At 57.8% G+C, this 25,053-nt stretch overlaps 2 protein-coding genes across 2 annotated transcripts; one reads left to right on the top strand and one right to left on the bottom strand.

Annotated features, from left to right (window-relative positions):
- Nucleotides 1-3,833: 3,833 nt before the first annotated feature.
- RDH8 (retinol dehydrogenase 8) lies at nucleotides 3,834-13,741 on the bottom strand. Its single transcript, XM_077787672.1, has 6 exons — nucleotides 13,642-13,741; nucleotides 11,555-11,716; nucleotides 10,364-10,543; nucleotides 9,067-9,160; nucleotides 6,998-7,181; nucleotides 3,834-4,058 (listed from the first exon to the last, which is right to left on the bottom strand). Exons 1-6 carry the CDS (start codon nucleotides 13,739-13,741, stop codon nucleotides 3,834-3,836), a joined length of 945 nt encoding a protein of 314 aa, XP_077643798.1.
- A 1,974-nt stretch (nucleotides 13,742-15,715) lies between these two features.
- Nucleotides 15,716-20,599, top strand: LOC110481147 (uncharacterized). The gene is made up of 3 exons (XM_077787673.1): nucleotides 15,716-16,081; nucleotides 16,806-16,899; nucleotides 17,025-20,599. The coding sequence occupies exons 1-3, from the start codon at nucleotides 15,716-15,718 to the stop codon at nucleotides 19,982-19,984; spliced, it is 3,420 nt and encodes a 1,139-aa protein (XP_077643799.1). The 3' UTR covers nucleotides 19,985-20,599.
- Nucleotides 20,600-25,053: the final 4,454 nt, after the last annotated feature.

Below are 25,053 nucleotides of genomic sequence, written 5' to 3' on the forward strand. Positions count from 1 at the left end.
GGAGCGAGGGAACGGCTCTGGGGATGGAAAAATATCCCAAAAAACCCTAAAATATCCCAAATTATACCAAAATATTCCTTAATTATCCCCAAATATCCGAAATTATCCCAGGATTTGGGAATTCCAGGAGCCCAGATCCCAAATTTCCACCCGGAGACCCCAAAATCCCCGGAATTCTGCCACCCTCTGCTCTGAAATTCCCATTTTTTGCTTCGAAATGGGCTGGAAATCCCAAATCTTGGGAGCCCGATTCCCGATTTTCCAAAAAAAAATAGGGAATGAAAACCTCAAATTTTGGGAATTTTGGAAGCCCAGATCCCAATTTTAACTCTTGGGGGGAGAAAATTCCCGAAATCCCAAAAATTCCAAGACCCCAAAGCCTAAAGCCCCAAAATTCTGGAAAAAAACCCAAAAATCCTGGGAAAAAAATCCCCAAAATTTTGGAAAAACCCCAAAATTCCTGAGGGAACTCCTGGGAAACACCAAAATTTGGGAATACCGAGACCCCCTCGCCCTGACAATTCCCAAAATTTCAGGATTTTTCCTCTCACAATTCCCAAAATTTTGGGATTTTTTTCCCCTCACCATTCCAAAAAATTTTGGGATTATTTCCTCTCATAATTCCCAAAATTTTGGGATTTTTTTCCCCTCACAATTCCCAAAATTTGGGGATTTTTCCGCCAACAATTCCCAAAATTTGGGGATTTTTTCCCCTCACAATCCCCAAAATTTGGGGATTTTTCCCCCTCATAATTCCCAAAATTTGGGGATTTTTTCCCCTCACAATCCCCAAAATTTGGGGATTTTTCCCCTCATAATTCCCAAAATTTGGGGATTTTTCCCCCTCATAATTCCCAAAATTTGGGGATTTTTCCACCAACAATTTCTAAAATTTGGGGATTTTCCCCCTAACAATTCCCAAAATTTGGGGATTTTTTTCCCCTCAAAATTCCCAAAATTTTGGGATTTTTTCCCCTCACAATTCCAAAAATTGGGGATTTTTCCTCTCACAATTCCCAAAATTTGGGGATTTTTCCGCCAACAATTCCCAAAATTTGGGATTTTTTCCCCTCACAATTCCCAAAATTTGGGGATTTTCTTCCCCTCACAATTCCCAAAATTTGGGGATTTTCCCCCTTACAATTCCCAAAATTTTGGGATTTTTTCCCCTCACAATCCCCAAAATTTGGGGATTTTTCCCCCTCATAATTCCCAAAATTTGGGGATTTTTCCCCCTCACAATCCCCAAAATTTGGGGATTTTTTTTCCCTCCCGCCGCTTTTTCCCCCTCACGCCTCATTGCCGCTCCCGCCATTTCCCCCGGTTTTTCCCAGTTTTTTCCCGGTTTTTCCCGGTTTTTTCCCGTTTTTTTCCCGGTGTTTTCCCGGTTTTTCCCCCCTGCCGCCTCACTGCCGCTCTCGCCGCTGCCCTGAGCCCTCCCCCTCCCCGTTTTTCCCGTTTTTCCCGTTTTTTTTTCCCGTTTTTTTTCCCGTTTTTTCCCTCCCGACCTTCCCGGGCCGCCCCATCCCGGCGCCGCCGCGTGGCCTCCGCCACTTCCGGTCTGTCCCTTCCGCCACTTCCGGTCTGTCCCTTCCGCTCGCTTCCGGCGCGTCACTTTCGCTCGCTTCCGGCTGGAAAGTGTTTCCCGAATTTGAGTTCCGCCGGACCGGGACCACAAAAAAATCCCCCCCAAAAAATCCCCCAAAAATCCCCCAAAATCCCCCCAAGGACCCCAAAACCTTCGGCGCGGCAGCGAATGAGAGGCAGCGGCTGTGGAGGAGTTCTGGGTTTAATGGAGAACAGCAGAGACCCCCCCCAGGTGTGCAGGAGACCCCAAAAATTCCCCAAAATTCCCCCCAAAATTCCCCCAAGATCCCCAAAAATTCCCCCAAATTCCCCAAAATTCCCCTCACAAATCCCCCCAAAATTCCCCCCAAAATTCCCCCCAAAATTCCCCCAAGATCCCCAAAAATTCCCCCAAATTCCCCAAAATTCCCCCCACAAATCCCCCCAAAATTCCCCCCAAAATTCCCCCAAGATCCCCAAAAATTCCCCCAAATTCCCCAAAATTCCCCCCACAAATCCCCCCAAAATTCCCCCAAGATCCCCAAAAATTCCCCCAAATTCCCCCAAATTCCCCTCACAAATCCCCCCAAAATTCCCCCAAGATTCCCCCAAAATCCCCAACAATGCCCAAGATCCCCAAAAATGCCCCAAAATCCCCTAAAACCTCCCCCAAACCCTCCCCAATTTCACTCCAAATCCCCCCCAGGACCCCCCAAAAACCCCGAATTTTGGGGTCTCTTAGATGGGACTGACTCAAACACACCTGAGCGCCCCAAAAATGCCACCAGGCTCAGGTGAGACCCCCAAAACCTCCCCTAAACCCCCTAAAACCCCCCCAAATCCTGAATTTCTCCCCCCAAACCTCCCTGATTTTGCCTCAAATCGCCCCCAGGACCCCCCAAAAACTCCAGATTTTTGGGGTTCCTTAGATGGGACGGACTCCAACACCCCAGACTCAGGTGAGACCCCCCAAATTTCCCCCAAAATCCCCCTAAAACCCCCCCAAATCCCAAATTTCTCCCCTAATGTTGCCCCAATTTTGCCACAAATCCACCCCAGGACCCCCCAAAAACCGCAAATTTTGGGGTCCCCTCTCACAGGAGTGACTCCAACACCCCAGACTCAATTGAGACCCCCAAATTTCCCCCAAAATCCCCATAAAACCCCCCAACCCCCCCCCCCCCAAATCCCAAATTTCTCCCCCAATATTGCCCCGATTTTGCCCTAAATCTCCCCCAGGACCCCCCAAAACCCCAAATTTTGGGGTGCCTCAGCCGGGCAGGACGCGGCAGTGGCAGCAGCGGCAGCTGAGGCACGGGGTGACCCCAGACTCAGGTGAGATCCCCCAAATCCCCCCTAAAACCCCCTAAAATCCCGAATTTTGCCCCAAAACCGCCCCGATTTCGCCCCCAGGACCCCCCAAACCCCCCGAATTTTGGGGTGCCTCAGACAGGAGGGACTCAAACACACCTGGGGCATCCCCAGACTCAGGTGAGACCCCCCAAATCCCCCCCAAATCCCCTAAAATCCCGAATTTTGCCCCAAAACCGCCCCGATTTCGCCCCCAGGACCCCCCAAACCCCCCGAATTTTGGGGTGCCTCAGCCGGGCAGGACGCGGCGGCGGCAGCAGCGGCAGCTGAGGCACGGGGTGACCCCAGACTCAGGTGAGACCCCCCAAATCCCCCCTAAAACCCCCTAAAATCTCGAATTTTGCCCCAAAACCGCCCCGATTTCGCCCCCAGGACCCCCAAACCCCCCGAATTTTGGGGTGCTCAGACGGGCAGGACGCGGCGGCGGCAGCAGCGGCAGCTGAGGCACGGGGGGACCCCAGACTCAGGTGAGACCCCCCAAATCCCCCCTAAAACCCCCTAAAATCCCGAATTTTGCCCCAAAACCACCCCGATTTCGCCCCCAGGACCCCCAAACCCCCCGAATTTTGGGGTGCCTCAGACAGGAGGGACTCAAACACACCTGAGGCACCCCAGGCTCAGGTGAGACCCCCCAAATCCCCCCCAGATCCCCCCTAAAACCCCCTAAAATCCCGAATTTTGCCCCAATATTGCCCCGATTTTGCCCCCAGGACCCCCAAACCCCCCGAATTTTGGGGTGCCTCAGACAGGAGGGACTCAAACACACCTGAGGCACCCCCAGACTCAGGTGAGACCCCCCAAATCCCTGCTAAAACCCCCTAAAATCCCGAATTTCTCCCCCAATATTGCCCCGATTTCGCCCCCAGGACCCCCAAACCCCCCGAATTTTGGGGTGCTCAGACGGGGAGGACGCGGCGGCGGCAGCAGCGGCAGCTGAGGCAGCGCAGCAGCGCCAGGCTGAGCTGGAAGAGGGGGCCCAGGTCGAAGAGGAGGCGGTGGAAGGAGCGAACCCCCAAATCCCCGCGGGGGTCGGCGAAGCGCAGCGCCAGCAGCGGCGAGTACAGGGCGTTGGTGAGGGTCCGGAACGGGGGCCGGGGGGCGGCGATCACCCCCGCGATGGCCTGGGGGGCACCCCCGAAACGGTGAGGAAAGGACCCCCAAAAATCCCAAAACTATCCCCCCAAAAAATCCCAAAATCCGCTTAAAAATGGCCCAAAATCTGCACAAAAATGGCCCAAAATCCACCTGGAAACCTCAAAAATCCTCCCAGAAACCCCAAACTCAGAATCCCCAAAAAGTCCCCAAAAAAACACCAAAAATCCACATAAAAATGGTCCAAAATCCACCTGGAAACCCCAAAAATCCACCCGGAACCCCCAAATCCACACGCGCCGAGTCAGGGCGTTGGTGGGGGTCCGGAACGGGGCCGGGGGGCGGCGATCCCCCCCGCGATGGCCTGTGGGGCACCCCCGAAACGGTGAGGAAAGGACCCCCAAAAATCCCAAAACTATCCCCCCAAAAAATCCCGAAAGGGTAAAAAAAAAAATCCCGAAAAAAATCCAAAAATCCGCTTAAAAATGGTCAAAAACCACCCGGAAAACTCAAAAATCCAACCAGAAACCCCAAACTCAGAATCCCCAAAAATCCCCAGAAAATCCCCAAAAATCCAAAAACCCACTTAAAAATGGTCAAAAATCCCCTCAGAAACCCCAAAATCTGCCCAAAAACCCAAAGACAGAATCCCTAAAAAATCCAAAAATACACTTAAAAATGGCCCAAAATCTGCACAAAAATGGCCCAAAATCCACCTGGAAACCTCAAAAATCCTCCCAGAAACCCCAGACTCAGAATCCCCAAAAAGTCCCCAAGAAAACCCCAAAAATCCACATAAAAATGGCCCAAAGTCCACCTGGAAACCCAAAAAATCCACTCAGAAACCACAAAAAATCCCTTCAGAAACCCCAGACTCCAACTCCCCCAAAAAAACCCCAAAAATCCACCCAGAAACCCCAAAAAATCCACTCAGAAACCCCAGACTCAGAATCCCAAAAAAAAAAAAATCCCCCCAAAAAATCCCCCAAAAAATAATTTCAAAAAAAAAAATCCAAAAAACCGGCTTAAAAATGGCCCAAAATCCACCCGGAAAACCAAAAAATCCACCCAGAAACCCCAAACACAGAATCCCCAAAAAATCAAAAAAATCCACTAAAACTAAAATAAATCCCACCAAAAATCCAAAAATCCACTTAAAAATGGTCCAAAATCCCCTCAAAAACCCAAAAAATCCGCCCAGAAACCCCAAACTGAGAATCCCCCAAAAAAATCCCAAAAAATCCCCCAAAAAACTCAAAAAAAACTCTTAAAAATGGTCCAAAATCCACCCCGAAACCCCCAAAATCTGCCCAGAAACCCCAAAAATCCAACCAGAAACCCCAAACTCAGAATCCCCAAAAATCCCCCAAAAAATCCCCCAAAAATAATAATTAAAAAAATAATCAAAAAATCCGCTTTAAAATGTTCCAAAATTCACCCGGAAACCCCCAAAATCCTCCCAGAAACCCCAAACTAAGAATCCCCAAAAAAACCCCAGAACAATCCCAAAAATTCCCAAAAATTCCCAAAAATTCCCAAAAATTCCCAAATCCCACCTGCGCCACCTCCTGGGGACTCTGGCTGAAGGTGAGGAACACTTGGTGGGACCAGGCCAGAAATGCCCCAAAAATGCCCCAAAAATCGCCATAAAAACCCCAAAAATCACCGTAAAAACCCCAAATAACCCCCAAAAAATTCCCAAAAAATTCCCAAAAATTCCCAAATTTCACCTGCGCCACCTCCTGGGGACTCTGGCTGAAGGTGAGGAACACCTGGCGGGAGGCGGGCAGGAAATGCCCCAAAAATGCCCCAAAAATTGCCATAAAACCCCAAATAACCCCCAAAAAATTCCCAAAAATTCCCAAAAAATTCCCAAATTTCACCTGTTCCACCTCCTCGGGGCTCTGGCCAAAGGTGTTGAACACCTGGCGGGAGGCAGGCAGGAAATACCCCAAAAATGCCCCAAAAATCGCCGTAAAAACCCCAAAAATCTCCGTAAAATCCCAAATAACCCCCAAAAAATTCCCCCAAAAATTCCCAAAAATTCCCAAAAAATTCCCAAATTTCACCTGCGCCACCTCCTCGGGGCTCTGGCCGAAGGTGTCGAACACCTGGCGGGAGGCGGGCAGGAAATGCCCCAAAAATGCCCCAAAAATCGCCGTAAAAACCCCAAAAATCGCCGTAAAAGCCCCAAATAACCCCCAAAAAATTTCCCAAAAATTCCCAAAAATTCCCAAAAATTCCCAAATTTCACCTGCGCCATCTCCTGGGGGCTCTGGCTGCAGGTGAGGAACACTTGTTGGGACCAGGCCAGAAATGCCCCAAAAATGCCCCAAAATCGCCATAAAAACCCCAAAAATCGCCGTAAAAACCCAAATAACCCCCAAAAAATTCCCAAAAAATTCCCAAAAATTCCCAAATTTCACCTGCGCCACCTCCTCGGGGCTCTGGCCGAAGGTGTTGAACACCTGGCGGGAGGCGGGCAGGAAATGCCCCAAAAATGCCCCAAAAATCGCCATAAAAAACCCCAAAAATCGCCGTAAAAACCCCAAATAACCCCAAAAAATTCCCAAAAAAATTCCCAAAAATTCCCAAAAATTCCCAAATCCCACCTGCGCCACCTGCTGGGGCTCTGGCCGCAGGTGAGGAACACTTGGCGGGACCAGGTCAGAAATGCCCCCAAAATGCCCCAAAAATCGCCGTAAAAACCCCAAAAATCGCCGTAAAAGCCCCAAATAACCCCCAAAAAATTCCCAAAAAATTCCCAAAAATTCCCAAAAATTCCCAAATTTCACCTGCGCCACCTCCTCGGGCTCTGGCTGCAGGTGAGGAACACTTGGTGGGACCAGGCCACAAATGCCCCAAAAATGCCCCAAAAATCGCCGTAAAAACCCCAAAAATCGCCGTAAAAGCCCCAAATAACCCCCAAAAAATTCCCAAAAAATTCCCAAAAATTCCCAAATCCCACCTGCGCCACCTCCTGGGGGCTCTGGCCGAAGGTGTCGAACACCTGGCGGGAGGCGGGCAGGAAAACCTCGCGGAAGCAGCGCAGCGTCTCCGCGTCCGCTCCCGGAAATTCGGATTTTTCCACCTCCCGCAGCAGCTTCCGCTCGAATTCCGTGTGCACTGGGCCCGGCTCCACCAGGGACACGCTGGGGGGATTTGGGGAATTTTTGGGAATTTTTGGGGATTTTTTGGGGATTTTTTCAGGGACTTTTGGGGATTTTTTGGGGATTTTTGGGGATTTTTTGGGGATTTTTTGGGGAATTTTTTGGGAATTTTTGGGGATTTTTTGGGGATTTTTTCAGGGATTTTTGGTGAATTTTTGGGGATTTTTGGGGATTTTTGGTGAATTTTTGGGGATTTTTTGGGGAATTTTTTGGATTTTTTGGGGATTTTTTGGGGAATTTTGGGGGGATTTTTTGGGATTATTTTAGGGGGATTTCGGGCTGATGATTTTGGGCTGATTTTGGGGTGTTTTTGGGCTGTTTTTGGGGGATGATTTTGTGGACGATTTTGTGGATGATTTTGTGGATGATTTCAGGTTGGTTTTGGGGTGATTTGAGTTGATTTTGGGGATGATTTTGGGGTGATTTGGGGATAATTTTACGGTGTTTTTGGAGGGATTTTGGGGGGATTTTGGGCCGATTTCGGGCCGATTTTGGGGTAATTTGGGATGATTTTGGGCTGGTTTTGGGGTAATTTTGGATGATTTTGGGCTGGTTTTGGGGGATGATTTCAGGCCGATTTTGGGGTAATTTGGGATGATTTTGGGCTGGTTCTGGGGGATGATTTTGGGCTGATTTCAGGCCGATTTCGGGCTGATTTTGGGGTAATTTTGGATGATTTTGGGCTGGTTTTGGGGGATGATTTTGTGGATGATTTCGGGCTGATTTCAGGCTGATTTCGGGCTGATTTTGGGGGTAATTTTGGATGATTTTGGGCTGGTTTTGGGGGATGATTTTGGGCAGATTTCAGGCCGATTTCGGGCCGATTTTGGGGTAATTTGGGCTGATTTGGGATGATTTTGGGCTGGTTTTGGGGGATGATTTTGTGGATGATTTCGGGCCGATTTTGGGGTAATTTGGGCTGATTTTGGATGATTTTGGGCTGGTTTTGGAGGATGATTTTGTGGATGATTTTGTGGATGATTTTGGGCTGATTTCAGGCCGATTTTGGGGTAATTTTGGATGATTTTGGGCTGGTTCTGGGGGATGATTTTGTGGATGATTTTAGGCTGATTTCAGGCCAATTTCGGGCGATTTTGGGGTAATTTTGGATGATTTTGGGCTGGTTCTGGGGGATGATTTTGGGCTGATTTCAGGCCGATTTTGGGCCGATTTCGGGGTGATTTTGGATGATTTTGGGCTGGTTTTGGGGGATGATTTTGTGGATGATTTCGGGCTGATTTTGGGCTGATTTCGGGCCGATTTTGGGGTAATTTGGGATGATTTTGGGCTGGTTTTGGGGGATGATTTTGTGGATGATTTCGGGCCGATTTCGGGCCGATTTTGGGGTAATTTGGGATGATTTTGGGCTGGTTTTGGGGGATGATTTTGTGGATGATTTTGGGCTGATTTCGGGCCGATTTCGGGCCGATTTTGGGGTAATTTGGGATGATTTTGGATGATTTTGGGGGATGATTTTGGGCTGATTTCAGGCCGATTTTGGGCCGATTTCGGGGTGATTTTGGATGATTTTGGGCTGGTTTTGGGGGATGATTTTGTGGATGATTTTGGGCTGATTTTGGGCTGATTTCGGGCCGATTTTGGGGTAATTTTGGATGATTTTGGGCTGGTTCTGGGGGATGATTTTGGGCTGATTTCAGGCCAATTTCGGGCCGATTTTGGGGTAATTTGGGATGATTTTGGGCTGGTTTTGGGGGATGATTTTGGGCTGATTTCAGGCCAATTTCGGGCCGATTTTGGGGTAATTTGGGATGATTTGGGGCTGGTTTTGGGGGATGATTTTGTGGATGATTTCGGGCCGATTTCGGGCCGATTTTGGGGTGATTTGGGATGATTTTGGGGCACTCACAAGACGTTGAAGTGCAGCAGCTGCACGGCCAGGCTCTCGCACAGCCCCTCCACCGCGAACTTGGAGGCGGCGTAGACGTCGTTGAAAGCCACCCCTGGGCACCCCAAATTTCGGGGGGTCACCAGGGGCTGGGGCCTCCAGACCCCCAAAATTGGGGTCCCGATCACCTCAAAATTTGGGGTCTGGAATCTCAATTCCCGCAAAATTCGGGGTCTGAAATCTCAATTCCCACAAAATTTGGGGTCTGGAGTCTCAATTCCCCCAAAATTTGGGGTCTGGAGTCTCAATTCCCACAAAATTTGGGGTCTGAAATCTGAATTCCCACAAAATTTGGGGTCTGGGGTCTTCATCCCCACAAAATTTGGGGTCTGAAATCTTAATTAACACAAAATTTGGGGTTTGGGGTCTCCATTTCTTCAAAATTTGGGGTCTGAGGTCTCAATTCCCGCAAAATTTGGGGGCTGGGGTCTCCATCCCCCCAAAATTTGGGGTCTGGAATCTGAATTCCCGCAAAATTTGGGGTTTGGAATCTCAATTCCCCCAAAATTTGGGGTCTGGGGTCTCCATCCCCCCAAAATTTGGGGTCTGCGAGGGGTTTGGGGCATTTGTGGGTGTTTTTGGGAGCATTTGGGGCCCTCAGGAAGATTTTGGGGTCCCAAAGCCGAATTTTGGGGTCCCGAGGAGAATTTTGGGGTCTGGAGTTTTTTTGGGGTGCCGAACCCGAATTTTGGGGTCCCAAAGCCGAATTTTGGGGTCTTGGCATTTTTTGGGGTCCAGGGGTTTTTTGGGGTGCCGAATCCGAATTTTGGGGTTCCGAGGAGGGATTTTGGGGTCCAGGGGGTTTTTTGGGGTGCCGAATCCGAATTTTGGGGTCCCGAGGAGGGATTTTGGGGTCCCGGGGGTTTTTGGGGTGCCGAATCCGAATTTTGGGGTCCCGAGGAGGGATTTTGGGGTCCCGGGGGTTTTTGGGGTGCTGAATCCGAATTTTGGGGTCCCGAGGAGGGATTTTGGGGTCCCGGGGGTTTTTGGGGTGCCGAATCCGAATTTTGGGGTCCCGAGGAGGGATTTTGGGGTCCAGGGGGTTTTTTGGGGTGCCGAATCCGAATTTTGGGGTCCCGAGGAGGGATTTTGGGGCGCTCACCCTGCAGCCCCATGACGCTGCTGACCACCACGGTGGCGTTTTTTGGGGTCCCAAGGAGGTTTTTGGGGGTCCCGGGGGTTCTTTGGGGTCCCGGGGGTTTTTTGGGGTGCCGAATCCGAATTTTGGGGTCCCGAGGAGGGATTTTGGGGCGCTCACCCTGCAGCCCCATGACGCTGCTGACCACCACGATGTGGCCGCTGCGGCGCTGCTTCATCTGGGGGAGCAGGGCCTGGGTCAGGCGCAGCACCCCGAAAACGTTGGTGTCGAACACGCGCTGCACCTCCGGCCCCGAGGCGCTCTCCAGGGGCCCCAGCAGCCCCACCCCGGCGTTGTTCACTGGGGGGGTCGAGGGGGGTCAGGGGAACCCCAAAAAATTCCGAAATCCCCCCAAAAATTGAACCATAGGGCCCCGAGATACACAAATCCCATTAAATGCCATTAAATGCCATTAAATCCCATAAAATTCACCCCAAACCAACCCAAAATCCACCCTAAAATCCACAGCCCTGAGGAGGCATCGGGGGAGGGTCAGGGGAACCCCAAAAAATTCCAAAATCCCCCCAAAAATTGGGCCGTTGGTCCCGAGATACCCAAATCCCATTAAATCCCATTAAATGCCATTAAATCCACCCCAAAATCGCCTCAACCCCCCCCCCCCGCCAAAATCCCCTAAAAATCTCGAAAAAAATCCCCCCAAATCCTCCCCAAAATTTGCCCATCAGAAGCAAAACCCGGCCCAAAACCCCGCAAAACCGCCCCAAAATCCCCTAAAAATCTCCAAAAAAATCCCCCCAAATCCCCTAAAATTTCCCAAAAATGTCCCGAAATCCTCCTAAATCCCCCCCAAAATCCCCCCAAATCCCCCCAAAATCCCCTCAAATCCTCCCCAAAATTCGCCCATCAGAACCAAAACCCAGCCCAAAACCCCGCAAAACCACCCCAAAACCCCCTAAAAATCTCCAAAGAAATCCCTAAAAATCCCCTCTAAATCCCCTAAAATTTCCCAAAAACGCCCCAAAATCCTTCCAAATCCTCCCCAAAATTCGCCCATCAGAACCAAAACCCCCCAAAACCACCCCAAAACCCCCTAAAAATCTCCAAAAGAATCCCCAAAAATCCCCTCAAATCTCCCCGAAATCCTCCCAAATCTCCCCAAAATGCCCCAAAATCCCCCCAAATCCTCCCCAAAATTCGCCCATCAGAACCAAAACCCCCCGAAACCCCCCAAAACCACCCCAAAATCTCCGAAAAATCTCCCAAAAAATCCCTTCAAATCCCCCAAAAATGCCCCAAAAATCCCCCAAAAATCCCCCAAAAATCCCCCAAAATGCCCCAAAATTGGCTCACCCACGACGTCCACGCGCCCGCCCGGCACCTGCCGCAGGCACTCGGCCACGGACGCGTCGCTGGTGACATCGAGCGGCAGCAGCCGCAGCGTGTCCCCGACAGCGGCGCCGGCCGCGGCCTCCAGCGGGCCCCGCCGCGCCAGGTCCCGCATGGTGGCCAGGACTGGGTCCGAAAAATGCCAAAAATACCCAAAAAATCAGAATCGGAGACCCCAAAAACCCCCCCGGGCCAGGTCCCGCGTGGTGGCCAGGACTGCGTCCAAAAATTCCCAAAAAATCAGATTTAGAGACCCCAAAAACCCCCCCGGGTCAGGTCCTGCATGGTGGCCAGGACTGCGTCCAAAAATTGCCAAAAATCACCAAAAAATCAGAATCGGAGACCCCAAAAACCCCCCCGGGTCAGGACTGCGTCCAAAAAATGCCAAAAATACCCAAAAAATCAGAATCGGAGACCCCAAAAACCCCCCCGGGTCAGGACTGCGTCCAAAAAATGCCAAAAATACCCAAAAAATCAGAATCGGAGACCCCAAAAACCCCCCCGGGCCAGGACTGCGTCCAAAAAATGCCAAAAATCACCAAAAAATCAGAATCGGAGACCCCAAAAACCCCCGTGGGCCAGGTCCTGCGTGGTGGCCAGGACTGCGTCCAAAAACCCCCAAAAATCACCAAAAAATCAGAATCGGAGACCCCAAAAACCCCCCCGGGTCAGGTCCCGCGTGGTGGCCAGGACTGCGTCCAAAAAATGCCAAAAATCACCAAAAAATCAGAATCGGAGACCCCAAAAACCCCCCCGGGTCAGGTCCTGCATGGTGGCCAGGACTGCGCCCCAAAAATCCCAAAAATCACCAAAAAATCAGAATTAGAGACCCCAAAAACCCCCCGGGTCAGGTCCTGCGTGGTGTCCAGGACTGCGTCCAAAATTCCCAAAAAATCAGATTTAGAGACCCCAAAAACCCCCCGGGTCAGGTCCCGCGTGGTGGCCAGGACTGCGTCCAAAAAATGCCAAAAATCACCAAAAAATCAGAATTAGAGACCCCAAAACCCCCCCCGGGTCAGGTCCTGCGTGGTGGCCAGGACTGCGTCCAAAAACCCCCAAAAATCACCAAAAAATCAGAATCGGAGACCCCAAAAACCCCCGTGGGCCAGGTCCTGCGTGGTGGCCAGGACTGCGTCCAAAATTCCCAAAAATCACCAAAAAATCAGAATTAGAGACCCCAAAAACCCCCCCGGGTCAGGTCCTGCATGGTGGCCAGGACTGCGTCCAAAATTCCCCAAAAATCACCAAAAAATCAGAATCAGAGACCCCAAAAACCCCAAAAATCCCAAAAGAGACCCCAGAAATTCCTCAGGGACCCCAAAACCCGAACTGGGGACAATCCCGGGGTGTCCCCCCCTTCCCCTCCCACCTTGGGGACCCCCGGGGACATTTGGGGACATTCGGGGACCCCTGGGGACATTTGGGGACATTTGGGGACCCCCGGGGACATTTGGGGACATTCGGGGACCCCTGGGGACATTTGGGGTCCCTCCGGGGTGTCCCCCCTTCCCCTCCCGGTGTTTCCCGTGTCGCGCTCCTCCTTGGGGACCCTCGGGGACATTTGGGGACACTTGTGGACCCTTGGGGACATTCGGGGACCCCCGGGGACCCTCGGGGACATTCGGGGACCCCCGGGGACCCTCGGGGACATTCGGGGACCCCCGGGGACATTCGGGGACCCTCGGGGAACCCTGGGGACACCCCGGGGACATTCGGGGACCCTCCCGGGGTGTCCCCCCCTTCCCCTCCCGGTGTTTCCCGTGTCCCCCCCCTGCCTTGGGGACCCTTGGAGACCCTTGGGGACATTCGGGGACCCCCGGGGACATTTCGGGGACCCCCGGGGACACTCGGGGACCCCCGGGGACATTTCGGGGACCCTCTGGGATGTTCCCCCCTTCCCCTCCCGGTGTTTCCCGTGTCCCCCCCCTGCCTTGGGGACCCTTGGGGACATTCGGGGACCCCCGGGGAAATTCGGGGACCCCCGGGGACATTTTGGGGACCCCCGGGGACACTCGGGGACCCCCGGGGACATTTCGGGGACCCCCTCTCACCCAGGTAGCGCCGCTGGGGGTCCCGGGCCAGCAGCACGGCCAGGGCCAGGCCGATGCCCGAGGAGCAGCCGGTGACAAGGACAGTGCGGGGGGTGGCCATGGTGTCACCTCCCCCCGGGCAAAGGCGCTTAACGGGATCAGCGGCCACGTGCTGCCCCCGGCACCGGGGGCACCGGGGCGGGACCGGGACCGGGGGGGCACCGAAGGGCACGGGGGGGCAACAGGACCGGGGGGATACCGGGGCCGGGGCACCGAGGGGACACGGGGGCCACCGGGACCGGGGGGGGACCGGGACCGGGGGGGCACCGAGGGGCACGGGGGGGCAACGGGACCGGGGGGATACCGGGGCCGGGGCACCGAGGGGCACGGGGGGGCAACGGGACCGGGGGGGCACCGAGGGGCACGGGGGGGGCAACGGGACCGGGGGGGCACCGAGGGGCACGGGGGGGCACCGGGACCGGGGGGACACCGGGGAGACACGGGGTTGGCACCGGGACTGGGACAGGGGGGACACGGGGGGGCACCGATGTCACCAAGGGGGACCGGGGGGTGGCACCGGCACCGAGTGGACACGGGGGTTGCAACGGGACCGGGGCACCGGGGTGGCATCGGGGGCACCGAGGGGACACGGGGGTGGTACTGGGACCGGGACCGGGGGGGACACGGCGGGGGCTCCGGCACCGGGGCACCGAGGGGACACGGGAGTGGCAACGGGACCGGGGGTGCAGGGGGGTGGCACCGGGACCGGGGCACCGAGGGGACACGGGAGTGGCAACGGGACCGGGGGTGCAGGGGGGTGGCACCGGGACCGGGGCACCGAGGGGACACGGGGGTGGCACCGATGTCACCAAGGGGGACAGGGGGGTGGCACCGATGTCACCAAGGGGGACAGGGGGGTGGCACCGGGACCGGGGGGGCAGGGGGGTGGCACCGGGACCGGGGCACCGAGGGGACACGGGGGTGGCACCGGGACCGGGGGGACACGGGGGTGGCAACGGGACCGAGGGGGACACGGGAGTGGCACCGGCACCGGGGGCACCGAGGGGACACGGAGGTGACACCAGGACCGAGGGGGCACGGGGGTGGCACCGATGTCACCAAGGGGGACACGGGGGTGGCACCGGCACCGGGGGGACGCGGGGGGGACACCGATGTCACCAAAGTGGGGGGACACCTCGGGATGTCACCCATCGGGGGAGGTGGCACCTCGGGGTGTCACCCGCGGGGGGGTCCCCAGAGAGCCCTGGGGGGATTTTGGGGGTCCTGAAGGTTTTTGGGGCTGGGAACCCCAAATTTCAGGGGGGTCCCCAAAATTCCCCCCCCGGAGCGACTCCCTGCGGCTGTGGGGGAGGGGAGGACCCCAAATTGGGGGGGGGGTCCCTGGGTGACCATGTGGGAGCTTCCCACAAAGCACCGCGCGGGAAGCGATGCCGTATTTGCATAATCCCGCCCACCAACGGCAAAAACACGCAGAAACACGCTCTTAATTTGCATAACCACGCCCATATTAAAACACGATACGCCCGCGAAACAAACTATTTGCATAGACACGCCCAAAACCTCTCGCAAAGGACTGACCGCGCGGGATTCACCAATCACAACGCGGGATTCAAGCTATATTTGCATAACCACGCCCCTCGGCTCGGCCCCGCCCGCAGCCCCCTCGGGGCGAGGTTCGATCCCAGTTCCCTCCCAGCGCTCCCAGTTCCCTCCCAGCGCTCCCAGTAAGAGCGGTGCTGGGAGGGAAAGCGCTCCCAGTTCCCTCCCAGTTCCCTCCCAGTGCTCCTAGTTCTCTCCCAGCGCTCCCAGTTCCCTCCCAGCGCTCCCAGTTCCCTCCCAGTGCTCCCAGTAAGAGCGGTGCTGGGAGGGAGAGCGCTCCCAGTTCCCTCCCAGTTCCCTCCCAGTGCTCCCAGTTCCCTCCCAGCGCTCCCAGTTCCCTCCCAGCGCTCCCAGTTCCCTCCCAGTGCTCCCAGTAAGAGCGGTGCTGGGAGGGAAAGCGCTCCCAGTTCCCTCCCAGAGCTCCCAGTTCCCTCCCAGCGCTCCCAGTTCCCTCCCAGTGGTCCCAGACAGAGCGATGTTGGGGAGAGCGCTCCCAGTTCCCTCCCAGCGCTCCCAGTTCCCTCCCAGTGCTCCCAGTAAGGGCGGTGCTGGGAGGGAAAGCGCTCCCAGTTCCCGCCCAGTGCTCCCAGTAAGAGCGCGGCAGGCAGCGAGAGCCCGGGCCGGAGGAGCAGGAGGAGGAGCAGGAGCAGGAGGGAGAGAAAGAGGAGAGGAAGAGGAAGAGGAAGAGGAAGAGGAAGAGGAAGAGGAAGAGGAAGAGGAAGAGGAAGAGGAAGAGGAAGAGGAAGAGGAAGGACAAAGGAAGAGGAGGAGCGGCGGGAGCGGCGGTCCCAGCCACGCTCCGGCCGCGGCGCCGCCGGTGTCGCCGCCCCGGTACCGGCCGGTGAGCGGGGAGCGGGGCCGCGCCCCAAGCCCGTGGCGGGGCTCTCCGGGAGGGTTTTCCGGCGGCCCCGGGGATGCTGGGGGGCTGCAGGACCCCAAAGCCGAGGCAGAATTGCCCCTGGAGGGATTTTGGGGGGTCCCAGGTGGCGATGGCCCGGTGGGGGCGGGCACGGGGGCGATCTCGGTTTGGGGATGCCCCGGAGAGCCGGGGGGAGGCGGGAGCGCCGGAGCGGGGAGAACGGGGAACGGTGATCCCGGAGCGGGGAGAACGGGGAACGGTGATCCCGGAGCCCGGGGGGAGCGGGGAACGGCGATCCCGGAGCGGGGGGAGCGGGGAGCGGCGATCCCGGAGCGGGGAGAACGGGGAACGGTGATCCCGGAGCCCGGGGGGAGCGGGGAACGGCGATCCCGGAGCCCGGGGGGAGCGGGGAACGGCGATCCCGGAGCCCCGGGGAGAGCGGGGAACGGCGATCCCGGAGCGGGGAGAACGGGGAACGGCGATCCCGGAGCCCGGGGGGAGCGGGGAGATCGGGGAACGGCGATCCCGGAGCCCGGGGGGATCGCGGAGCGGCGATCCCGGAGCCCGGGGAGCCCCGGCGGGGCGGGGGAGGCCGGGGGTGAGCGGGGTCCGAGCCCCCCGAGGCTGGAGGGGCTCTGACCTCTCCAGCCGCGCTCGGGCAGCGGCTCCATCGCAGCCGACGCGCTCAGCCCCGGTTCTCCCCCAGAGCGGCGTTTCCATCCCCAAACCTCGGCCGGGACAGCAGCAGGAGGAGGAGGAGGAGGCGAGGAAGAGGAAGATGGCCCGGGAGCCGCAGGCAGGTGAGGAGGAGATCGATGCCCCTTTTCCCCTCTCCTGCTCCATCTCCCAGCCTGGCAGGACAGCTCTGTGCCCTTCCCTGGACGCGGAGGCAAATCCCATCCTCTCCTTGTCCTTCCTTCCCCAGAGCAGGGCACGGAGAGCGGGGAGGAGAAATCCTCACAGCGCGGGGAGGAGAAATCCTCACGGCAGAGCCGGGTGGAAGAGCCCGTCCTGAGCTTGGAGGAGAAATCCTCACAGCGGAGCCGGGTGGAAGAGCCTGTCCTGAACAGGGAGGAGAAATCCTCACAGCGGAGCCGGGTGGAAGAGCCTGTCCTGAACAGGGAGGAGAAATCCTCACGGCAGAGCCTGGAGGAAGAGCCCGTCCTGAACGGGGAGGAGAAATCCTCATGGCAGAGCCGGGTGGAAGAGCCCGTCCTGAGCTTGGAGGAGAAATCCTCGCGGTGGAGCCTGATGGAAGAGCCCGTCCTGAGCGGGGAGGAGAAATCCTCACGGCAGAGCCGGGTGGAAGAGCCTGTCCTGAGCTTGGAGGAGAAATCCTCATGGCAGAGCCGGGTGGAAGAGCCCGTCCTGAGTGGGGAGGAGAAATCCTCGCGGTGGAGCCTGATGGAAGAGCCCGTCCTGAACGGGGAGGAGAAATCCTCACAGCGCGGGGAGGAGAAATCCTCATGGCAGAGCCGGGTGGAAGAGCCCGTCCTGAGCAGGGAGGAGAAATCCTCACAGTGGAGCCTGGAGGAAGAGCCCGTCCTGAACAGGGAGGAGAAATCCTCACGGCAGAGCCGGGTGGAAGAGCCTGTCCTGAACAGGGAGGAGAAATCCTCATGGCAGAGCCGGGTGGAAGAGCCCGTCCTGAACGGGGAGGAGAAATCCTCATGGCAGAGCCGGGTGGAAGAACCCGTCCTGAACGGGGAGGAGAAATCCTCACAGCGCGGGGAGGAGAAATCCTCACGGCAGAGCCTGGAGGAAGAGCCCGTCCTGAGCAGGGAGGAGAAATCCTCACAGCAGAGCCGGGTGGAAGAGCCTGTCCTGAACAGGGAGGAGAAATCCTCACAGCAGAGCCGGGTGGAAGAGCCCGTCCTGAGCAGGGAGGAGAAATCCTCACAGCGCGGGGAGGAGAAATCCTCGCGGTGGAGCCTGGTGGAAGAGCCCGTCTTGAGTGGGGAGGAAAAGCCCCGGAGATCCCTGACCAGGAGGGGCTGCAAACGCAGATCCCAGCGGGGATCCCAGGGGGAAACACCCACCCTGGGCCGGAGCTCGGAGCTGGGGGTGCAGGAGCGGCTCGAGGATGGGAAGAAGATCTACGACTGCTGGGAATGCGGGAAGAGCTTCAGGTGGAGATCCACCCTGCTGATCCATCTGAGGACCCACACCGGGGAGAAACCCTACGGGTGCGGGGAGTGCGGGAAGAGCTTCAGGACAAAGTCCAGCATGATCATCCACCACAGGATCCACACCGGGGAGAAACCCTACGGGTGTCCCCAGTGCCAGAAGAGGTTTCGGAGCAGCTCGGAGCTTCTCAAGCACCAGCGCTCGCACACGGACGAGAAACCGTTCCGCTGCCCCGACTGCGGGAAGGGCTTCAGGGCCAACGCCACCCTGACCACCCACCGGCTCATCCACACCGGGGAGAAGCCCTACGGGTGTCCCCGGTGTGGGAAGAGCTTCAGGACGAGGTGCAGCCTGATCTCCCACCACTTCATCCACACGGGAGAGCGGCCCTACGACTGCGGGCAGTGCGGGAAGAGCTTCCGACGGAGCTGCCACCTGGTCGCCCACCAGAGGACACACGCGGCGCGTCAGCGCGGATCCCCGGGGGAAAAACCCAGCCCGGTACCGGGAGGCGGCCGGAGCTCGGAGCCGGGGCCCCGCAAGCGGCCCCAGCATGGGAAGAAGCCCCAGAGGTGCTCGGAATGTGGGAAGAGCTTCACGTGCAAATCCTCCCTGCTCTACCACAGCAAAATCCACAGCGGGGAGAGGCCCTACAAGTGTGGGCAGTGCGGGAAGAGCTTCATTTTGGGCTCCGAGCTGGTGAGACACCGGAGGATCCACACCGGGGAACGGCCCTACAAGTGCGGGCAGTGCGGGAAGACCTTCATGAGGAGCTCCCACCTGCTCTACCACTGGAGGAGCCACACCGGGGAGAGGCCCTACAAGTGTCCCCAGTGTGGGAAGAGCTTCAGGACGAGCTCCTGCATGATGGCGCACCGGAGGAGCCACACCGGGGAACGGCCCTACGAGTGCGGGCAGTGCGGGAAGAGCTTCACGCTGAGGTCCCACCACAGGATCCACCGGAGGATCCACACCGGGGAGAGGCCCTACGGGTGCGGGGAGTGCGGGAAGAGCTTCAGGACGAGCTCCTCGCTCAACGCCCACCGCAGGATCCACAGCGGGGAGAGGCCCTACGAGTGCGAGCAGTGCCAGAAGAGGTTTCAGACCAGGCCTGGCCTCCTCAGGCACCAGCGCTCGCACACGGACGAGAAACCGTTCCGCTGCCCCGACTGCGGGAAGGGCTTCAGGGCCAACTCCGTCCTCGTCAACCACCGGCGCACCCACACCGGGGAGAAGCCCTTCGGCTGTGGGGAGTGCGGGAAGAGCTTCGGTTGGAAGTGCCAGCTGAAGGTCCACCAGAGGAGCCACACCGGGGAACAGCCCTACAAGTGTGACCAGTGCGGGAAGAGCTTCACGCAGAGCTCGGGCCTGAGCGCCCACCAGAGGAGCCACACCGGGGAGAAACCCTACGGGTGCGGGGAGTGCGGGAAGAGCTTCAGGACGAAGTCCAGCCTGACCATCCACCACAGGATCCACACCGGGGAGAAACCCTACGGGTGTCCCCAGTGCCAGAAGAGGTTTCGGAGCAGCTCGGAGCTTCTCCAGCACCAGCGCTCGCACGCGGACGAGAAACCGTTCCGCTGCCCCGACTGCGGGAAGGGCTTCAACCAGAACTCCTCCCTGCTGGACCACCGGCACATCCACACCGGGGAGAGGCCCCACCAGTGTGGGCACTGCGAGAAGAGCTTCAGCACGAGGTCCGGCCTGGCGGTCCACCAGAGGAAGCACGGCCAGGATGGTCCCCACGCCTGTGAGTGATGCCAGAAGAGGTTTCCCAGCGCCGCCGCTCTGCAGGGCCACCAGTGCGCGCGGCTGGAGGAGAAGACCTTCCGCTGCCCCGACTGCAGGAGGGGCTTCAAGAGCAGCTCCACCCTGGCCAAACACCGGCTGAGCCACGCCGGGGACAGGCCCCAGCCGTGTCCCCAGTGCGGGAAGATGTTCACCAGGAGCTCTCTCCTGGCCAGGCACCAATGGAAGCACCACTAAGGGCGGCCCTGAGACTGGGGAGAGCGCCGAGCGCCGCTCCGGCTGCCAAGGGATTGTCCACCCAAGGAGCCACCTTGGGGAGAAACGCTATGAGTGTGGGAAGAGCTTCTCCAGGAGCTCCAAGTGATTGTCCACCTGAGGAGCCACCTTGGGGAGAAACCATATGAGTGTGGGAAGAGCTTCTCCAGGAGCTCCAAGTGATTGTCCACCCGAGGAGCCACCTTGGGGAGAAACCATATGAGTGTGGGAAGAGCTTCTCCAGGAGCTCCAAGGGATTGTCCACCCGAGGAGCCACCTTGGGGAGAAACCATATGAGTGTGGGAAGACTTCTCCAGGAGCTCCAAGGGATTGTCCACCCGAGGAGCCACCTTGGGGAGAAACCATATGAGTGTGGGAAGACTTCTCCAGGAGCTCCAAGGGATTGTCCACCCGAGGAGCCACCTTGGGGAGAAACCATGCGAGTGTGGGAAGAGCTTCAGGACAAGGTTCAGCCTCAGTGTCCACCAGAGGATCCACACCGGGGAGAAACCGTACGAGTGTGGGGAGAGCTTCAGTGAGAACTTCAGCCTGATCAAACACCAGAGGAGCTACCCTGGGGAGAAACTGTACGAGTGTCCCCAGTGTGGGAAGAGCTTCTCCAGGAGCTCCAAGTGATTGTCCACTAGAGGAGCCACCCTGGGGAGAAACCGTACGAGTGTGGGAAGAGCTTCGATTGGAAATCCCAACTGAAGGTCCACCAGAGGAGCCACACCGGGGAGAGACCCCACTGGTGTCCCCAGTTTGGGAAGAGCTTCTCACAGAGCTCCACCCTGTCCAGACACCAACGGAGGCACCAACGGAGGCCCTGGGACTGCCCACAGAGCTCCGAGCGCCGCTCCGGCTCCGTCCCCGCGGGAGGATCCGCGCTGGAGGATCTCCGGCGATCCGTGGTGGGAACACGCCTGGTCTGGGGTGCTCCACAACGTCCTGGTTCTCTGTGAGTACATCCAGAGTCCAACATCGTCACTGGAGAACAGATTTGTCAGGTTTTGACCCCAGAAAAATCCCAATTTTTGCGTCTCGTGGTGGTCTTAATTCTGGGTAGCCTTGGAGGTCTTCTCCAACATAAATCCGTTGGTTTATTCTCTCACGGCCCACGTGTGTCTTCTGCAGAGAAATGGAGTGGGATTGGGGTAAAACGCACGGATTTGGAGACAATGGGGTGGAAAGGTCTCCAAAAAAGGTTCTTCCCACCCATGGGAGAGCGGGGATGCTCTGGCAGCAGGGACACGGAAATCCGCTCGGTTTGGGGTGGAGATGGGAAGGTTCCTCTGCGTCCCTCTGGAATCCAGGAACCGCGGTGGAAATAAAGACCTTGGTGTGAAGCGTGGGTGGGGATGTGGTGGGACATGGAAATGGATGGGGATGTGGTGGGACATGGACATGGATGGGGATGTGGTGGGACATGGACATGGTGGGACATGGCCGTGGTGGGACGTGGACATGGATGGGGACGTGGCCATGGATGGGGATGTGGTGGGATGTGGCTATGGATGGGGACATGGTGGGACATGGACATGGGTGGGGATGTGGTGGGACATGGACATGGAGGTACGTGGACATGGATGAGGACGTGGTGGGACATGGCCATGGATGGGGACATGGCCATGATGGGATGTGGCCATGGTGGGATGTGGTGGGACGTGGACATGGTGGGACATGGCTATGGATGGGGAAGTGGTGGGATGTGGCTATGGATGGGGACATGGCCATGGTGGGATGTGGCCATGTGGGACGTGGTGGGACGTGGACATGGTGGGACATGGCTATCGATGGGAACGTGACCATGGATGGGGATGTGGTGGGATGTGGCTATGGATGGGGACATGGTGGGACCTGGACGTGGTGGGATGTAGCCATGGATGCGGACATGACCGTGGATGGGGACGTGGCCATGGTGGGACGTGGATGGGGACATGGATGGGGATGGGGACATGGGATGGACACCAGACCGTGGATCCCAGCTGGACATTGGTCACCTCCCCAGGCACGGGGGGAAACTGAGGCACAGAAGGAACCTGAGGCACGCCCCGCCTTGGAGACCCCAAAACGACCACCCACCCCCAAAATATCACCTCAGCACCCTAAGACCCCCAAGTGTCACATCGTGGGGGAAACTGAGGCATGCCCCGCCTTGGAGACCCCAAAACGACCACCCACCCCCAAAATATCACCTCAGCACCCCGAGACCCCCAAGTGTCACATTGTGAGGGAAACTGAGGCACGCCCAGTTTTGATACCAGGAGGAAACTTCAACCTCCACCTCGGAGACCCCAAAACGACCACCCAGCCCCCAAAATATCACCTCGGCACCCTGAGACCCCCCAAGTGTCACATTGTGAGGGAAACTGAGGCACGGAGGGAAACTGAGGCACGGGGGAAACTGAGGCACGGAGGGAAACAGGCACTGGGAGAAACTGAGGCATGGGGGAAACTGAGGCACGGAGGGAAACTGAGTCACACCCTGTCTTGGAGACCCCAAAACGACCACCCACCCCCAAAATATCACCCCTGCACCCCGAGACCCCCAAGTATCACATTGTGAGGGAAACTGAGGCACGGAGGGAAACTGAGGCACTGGGGAAAACTGAGGCACGGAGGGAAACTGAAGCACTGGGGGAAACTGAGGCACGGGGGGAAACTGAGGCACGCCCTGCCTTGGAGACCCCGAAACGACCACCCACCCCCCAAAACATCACCCCTGCACCCCGGGACCCCCCAGATGTCACATCGGAGGAGGAGGAGGAGGAGGAGGAGGGGCAGGTGAGGGTGTGCCTGAAACTCCTGCCCGGTCACATGGGGAAACCGCGGCAGGAACCGGCGCCGAGCGCGGGAGCAGCACCGGAGGTACCGGGGGGGTGGGACACGGTGACAATGCCCCAAAAACTGTCCCCAAAAATGTCCCCTCGCGGGGGGTGCTGCGGTGGGGGTGGCGCAGCATCCTCGGGGGGGTGGGGGGGGGGTGGAAACGGCCAAAAGGGACCCCAAAATTTTGTCACTTTTTGTCACTTTTTTGTCGCTTTTTTGTCGCTTTTTTGTCGCTTTTTTGTCACCTCGCTCGGGCATCGCTGGAGGATGTGGCCACCCCCCCCCCCCTTTGGTGACAAATGTCGCGGGTGGCGGTGACAGGAGCGCGGGTGGCACCTCGGGGGGGGTCCTGTGGTGTCCCCCCGCCCCCCGGGGGGGTGACAGAAGGTTTGGGGGGGTCAGGGGTGTCCCCAAAGCCCCCAAAGGGGCGGGGGGGTGGGGGAGGGGAGGCGCGGCTGGTTTGGGGCGCGACGGAAACGCCGCCCGCGCCCGGGGCCGGGGGTGGCGGGGCCCGGCAGCGAGGCGGCGTGGCGCCCTGTCAGCCTGTCAGCCTGTCACCCTGTCAGCCTGTCAGCCTGTCAGCCTGTCACCGTGTCAGCCTGTGACTGTGTGCCCCTGTCACCCTGTCAGCCTGTCAGCCTGTCACCCTGTCACCCTGTCACCGTGTCACCCTGTCAGCCTGTCAGCCTGTCACCCTGTCAGCCTGTCACTGTGTGCCCCTGTCACCCTGTCACCCTGTCACCGTGTGCCCCTGTCACTGTGTTACCATGTGCCCCTGTCACCGTGTCAGCCTGTCAGCCTGTCAGCCTGTCACCCTGTCACCCTGTCAGCCTGTCAGCCTGTCAGCCTGTCACCGTGTCAGCCTGTGACTGTGTGCCCCTGTCACTGTGTCAGCCTGTCACCGTGTCAGCCTGTCAGCCTGTCACCGTGTCACCCTGTCACCCTGTCACCCTGTCAGCCTGTCACCGTGTCACCCTGTCAGCCTGTCACCGTGTCACCCTGTCACCCTGTCAGCCTGTCACCGTGTGCCCCTGTCACCGTGTGCCCCTGTCACCCTGTCAGCCTGTCACCGTGTCACCCTGTCACCCTGTCAGCCTGTCACCGTGTGCCCCTGTCACCGTGTGCCCCTGTCACCCTGTCAGCCTGTCACCGTGTCACCCTGTCACCCTGTCACCGTGTGCCCCTGTCACTGTGTTACCATGTGCCCCTGTCACCGTGTCACCCTGTCACCGTGTCAGCCTGCCAGCCTGTCACCCTGTCACCCTGTCACCCTGTCACTGTGTCATCCTGTGACCGTGTCGCCCTGTCACTGTGTCACCGTGTCACCGTGTCACCCTGTCACACTGTCACACTGTCACCGTGTACCCCTGTCACCCTGTCACTCTGTCACCCTGTCACCCTGTGCCCATTTCCCCTGTCCCCTGTCCCGGTGTCCCCTGTCACAGTGTCCCCTGTCCCCCTGTCCTGTGCCCCCCACTGCCCCCAAATCCAGCCCCATGGACCCCCAAACTGACTCCCCCCATCCCCCAACCCAGATCCACCCCCCGAACCCCCAAATTGACTCCCCAAACCCCCCAAAACTCAACCCCCCCATCCCCAAAACCCCAAATCCACCCCCTGAACCCCCAACCCCAAATCCAACCCCCAAACCCCCCAAACCTCAACCCCCCCATCCCCAAAACCCCAAATCCACCCCCTGAACCCCCAACCCCAAATCCACCCCCCAAAATGTCACCTCAGCATCCCAAAATCAACCCCCAACCCCAAATCCAACCCCCAAACCCCCCAAATTCTGCTCCCCCAATCCCCCCAACCCCAAATCCAACCCCCAAACCCCCCAAACCTCAACCCCCCCATCCCCCGAACCCCAAATCCAACCCTGAACCCCCAAATCCAGCTCCCCCCACCCCCCAACCCCCAAAACTGACTCCCCCCCACCCCCCAACCCCAAATCCACCCCTGAAACCCCAAAACTGACTCCCCCCCATCCCCCG

Source organism: Lonchura striata, chromosome 21 (assembly GCF_046129695.1).
Source record: "Lonchura striata isolate bLonStr1 chromosome 21, bLonStr1.mat, whole genome shotgun sequence".
Classification (NCBI taxonomy): Eukaryota; Metazoa; Chordata; class Aves; order Passeriformes; family Estrildidae; genus Lonchura; species Lonchura striata.